This window comes from Capsicum annuum, chromosome 11 (genome assembly GCF_002878395.1).
Source record: "Capsicum annuum cultivar UCD-10X-F1 chromosome 11, UCD10Xv1.1, whole genome shotgun sequence".
NCBI classification, from domain to species: Eukaryota; Viridiplantae; Streptophyta; class Magnoliopsida; order Solanales; family Solanaceae; genus Capsicum; species Capsicum annuum.
The window spans coordinates 52584254-52588281 of record NC_061121.1 but is presented as its reverse complement, the minus strand read 5'-3'; the positions used below and the strand labels follow the sequence as shown (position 1 = coordinate 52588281).

Here is a 4028-nt window from a genome sequence, read left to right as displayed (position 1 = left end):
ATCTTGAGATTGTCCTGACAAAATGTTGAAAAGTGTCATAGTTGCTTAAATTTAGTGATTGTAATATTTTAATATTCGATATTGATATTATTTGTTATGCTTAAATTAGTTCTTACAAATTGTTGAGTTGCTAGAGGCACTGATAAACTAGTTAACAGTTAGTAGTATTTTCTACGAAAAATATTTTATGCTCACTAACCAAACATGAGAAAATAAGTAGAAACCAACTTATTTTCCATGAAAACATTTTCCAAGAAAACATTTTCCATGGAAAATATTTTCCATCATACCAAACACACCCTCAGTCTTGTTGTGTCTTAAGTCTTTTGTGTTTTGTTCTCATATTGTAAATCTACTCGTGGTTTATAAAGGATAGGAGATGTGTAGCTTATCCAAGTCTTAGCTCGATTTGAATCAGTTAGAGTTGATTGATCGAGTCGTTTGTAAGTTGGTCAAGTGTGATTTACCATCTTAGGTGGTGTTGAGTCCTGGGTAGAGTTAACTAGGACCAGTGGCTAGAGTTAGTCAGTTGAAAGTGTGGTAGAGTTAGTACGCTTGTCTTGTAATAGAGCCATTACAAGAGGTGGTGACTATTAGTGTTTGTAATCACTTGGTTGCTTGAAGATTAGCGGAGCATTTGAAATCTTGAGGACAGGTCATGGTTTTTACTTTCCTTGAGCAAGGAAGTTTCCACGTAAACTTGAGTGTTCTCTACATTATTGCATTGTTGTTGTCTCTATCTTTATCGTATTGCATCTGTTAGCTTAGGGACCAGGTCCCGTTGTATTTGGTGGACTCATACATTTCATCAGAATTACACCCTCGGCGTCCGGATCTCACACTTGAGTGATAGAGTTTGCATACGTAATGAAGCAAAATGTGCCAGTAGATCCCAGCAAAAGTAAAAGCTCCATATTCACTGTATAACCTGCTAGAGCCATGGACTTGGAGTTTACTACTGGATCCCTTGCATAAGGATCCACTATTGCAATATCTTCATCATGTTCGACGCCCCCATTATATTTTACATGCTCAACATCAGGTATTATTTTACATGCTCACTTGTTGGAATGTTATCCTTATTCTCCATAAAGAAATTATCAAGATATAGATCCTCAATACATGTTAAAAATTAGACGGCTGTTTGGGAGAGTACTAATTGTTAAAAGTCAAAGGATTACTATATATGCACCAACTGTTAGAACATGGAGGACAGCTTAGAAGTCAAAGGATTACTTTTTCTCACATTCATAGTAAGAAACAATAAATCGCTCAACATTTTCTCTTGACAAAAAGGGGAGGAATTCTACTTTGGAAAATCCTTACAACCTTAATGGAACCTGAAAGAGAGGAAACCATACTCAGATTCCGTCGAGGCTCAAAAAGGCGCAAACCTAGAAATCATACTCAGATTCCATCCACTTCGAGCAATGATTCGGCCTTGGTAGTCCCTACGTTACCACAAGAAGTAATCACAGCAATTCTTGTAAGACTTCCTGTCAAATATCTCTTACAGTTCAAATGTGTTTCTAAACATTGGTATGCTTTAATCTCTAGTAATCATTTTGTAAAGACCCATCTTAGTTTTTCTGCTAACGATTTCACTCGACGTAAACTTCTGTTGGAAACGGAGAAGCGTCGTCTGATTAAGCGCAGTCATAGACATTGTTCTGTTAGCTCTTTATTTTATGAGTCTGTTACTGAGGCTTTTGATTTGGATTATCCCATCAATGACCCCAAAAGAGTTGTCGCTATTGAAGGTTCTGTTGATGGGTTGATTTGTTATAGTATTGGGTATGACTTGGTTCTGTGGAATCCGTCAACTAGAAAGTTCAAGCAACTGCCTGACCTTATGCTTATGCCTCAACAGACGTATAATTACCGTTTCAATTACGGCTTTGGATATGATGAGGCTCTTGATGATTATAAGGTATTGGCTATTTTCGATGAAAACTGCAAATGTCATGTCAATGCATATAATTTAAAGATTAAAATATATAATTTAAAGAGTGATTCTTGGAGAACACTTGATGATATTCAAAGCGAGATGATTTACTATGGTTCGGGCAAGTTGTTGAATGGGAAGCTTCACTGGGTTACTACTGTTGTTTATGGTGGTTGGGGAGTCATGTCCATTGATTTGGTTGATGAGAAATGTAGGAAAGTGGAGCAGCCCTGCTATGGAGTAGAAAATTATTTTTTGACACTTGGAGTGTTGGGAAGTGATTTATCTGTGCTTTGTAGTCATAAGAGAACTGATGTGTGGGTTATGAAGGAGTATGGGGTTAAAGAGTCTTGGACTAAACTATATACCATCGAATGTCCTTACCGTGTTCTTTCTCCACCCCTTTGCACGTCATTTGAAGGTGAAATTTTGCACGTGTTTGCATTAACTTTAACAATATGCAATCCAGAGGATGGTTTAATGAGATATCCAGAGGTTACGAACATTGATGTTTATGTGGATACGGATGCGGAACTCTATATTGAAAGCCTAGTTTGTCCAGTTTTACAAAACGAACCAATGACACAACATTGAAGGCTGCAAAAACCTCAGGTGAATGACAATTTGTAGCTAAACGACTTGTAAGTGTTCGCTTTATACATTTTCCGCTTGTTGTTCAATTCTGCTTTTTTCTTAAAATCAAATGTAGAACAATATATTGCATATGTTGGTGCCCTCTTTACACCACATCTACTAGATATCAAGGTTGTCATTTTTGTTGTTGCATATTTCCGAGGAATAACAACGTTTTGCAAGAACATTTTGAGTTTGTGACTTCGGCATTCTAAGTAAATGACCTTGGACTTTCTTTCTCTTTTCAAGTATTGTCTTAAGGGTTCATCTAGTGCCACCTTGACAGAGTAAGAGTAATGAGCACCAAGGCGAATGTGAATAAGCCACAGTTATAATTAGCATATATGGTCGTTGGCATGTTCGTTATTTGTTCTAGGGCCTTTGTTAATGATCGTTTTTAGATCTTTGTTTTTAAGGTTTCTCTTGGTTATGTCTCCGTAAGGAATGAACCATTGAACTGCAAATCGGTTGGTGTGTGCCAACTTAAAAGTTACAAACTAAACCTTAGGAGTGTAAACTTGTGTTTAGCTTAAATATTGCCTAGTCAATAAGAAGAATAACTAACATTGTGGATGAATGCAGGTTGTTGTGTTGAATCATGCATGTGTACAAACTAACGAACAGATGCTTTTGCGAACAGCTGCACTTCTATTATTATAAGTCTATAACTAATATTAGTTGCTGTATATCTACTATTTCTACTATCAATGTTATGAACAGATGTTTGTACTTGCTGTTACAGTGATCAGGATTCAGGAGGGGCTAGTACATGTTATGCTATCCTTCAAAAAAAAAAATTAATGGTGATCATGTCACTAAGGATTCTTCAGGTACTATGTTTGAAGAAGAGTTGTGGGTTGTAAAATACTATGATGATACTTAATGATATATGGTATTTGTGTATTTGTTTAAGCAAAAAAAAAATGAAGATAAAGTTCATATTGAAGAACATAATGTTAAATCTTCTTTCTAGGCACAAAATCACACACATTTATGCATGCATCCATGTTGTTTTCATCAAGCTCTTGGGTTTCTTATTGTTGTCAAGAAAAGACCCCCAAGCCACAAATGTTAATCCCCTGCAGAATTTCCGTTTGTTTCATGCAAGAATGTGTTGGCACCACCCAACAGTACAGTGATCAATCCATTGAATAAAATAATCCTTTAATAGATAGCTCACTGTTTTCTTCATGACATGCCTCACCTGGAGGATTCCCATTCTCGTAGGTAAATTAATTTTCAACAAGAACCTAATATATGTGCTAATGAACCAAACTGATTCGAATTCTAACAAAACCAAACTGAACTAATTCGATTCTATCTTGGTTAACATTCTTCCATAACAGTAAACTGAAGAACCGAAGTTTGACAAAATCAAAAGCCCACCCCTACTTTTGTTTCATGCAAGAATATGATTTGCGCACTAGATGGTATGTCATGGCGACCAAAG

The 4028-nt window shown here is 36.3% G+C and overlaps 1 protein-coding gene across 5 annotated transcripts; it reads left to right on the top strand.

Moving 5' to 3' along the window:
• The first annotated feature begins 306 nt into the window (after nt 1-306).
• LOC107848606 (F-box/kelch-repeat protein At3g23880) lies at nt 307-3481 on the top strand. 5 transcript variants are annotated; one of them, XM_047398775.1, is made up of 4 exons: nt 307-1042; nt 1297-1486; nt 1871-2586; nt 3161-3481. In XM_047398775.1, exons 1-3 carry the CDS (start codon nt 1002-1004, stop codon nt 2537-2539), a joined length of 900 nt encoding a protein of 299 aa, XP_047254731.1. In that variant the 5' UTR covers nt 307-1001; the 3' UTR covers nt 2540-2586; nt 3161-3481. The 5 variants fall into 5 exon arrangements, with proteins under 5 accessions (XP_047254731.1, XP_047254730.1, XP_016548874.2 ...); XM_047398774.1 differs by having other exon boundaries at nt 309-1042; nt 1297-2557; nt 3321-3481; XM_016693388.2 differs by having other exon boundaries at nt 309-1042; nt 1297-2557.
• Nucleotides 3482-4028: the final 547 nt, after the last annotated feature.

Coding starts and splice junctions, on each gene's coding strand:
- LOC107848606 (XM_047398774.1), top strand. CDS start 1,002: ATGTTCGACGCCCCCATTATATTTTACATGCTCAACATCAG. Junction 1,043..1,296: donor TTTTACATGCTCAACATCAG/GTATTATTTTAC, acceptor CTTGACAAAAAG/GGGAGGAATTCTACTTTGGA.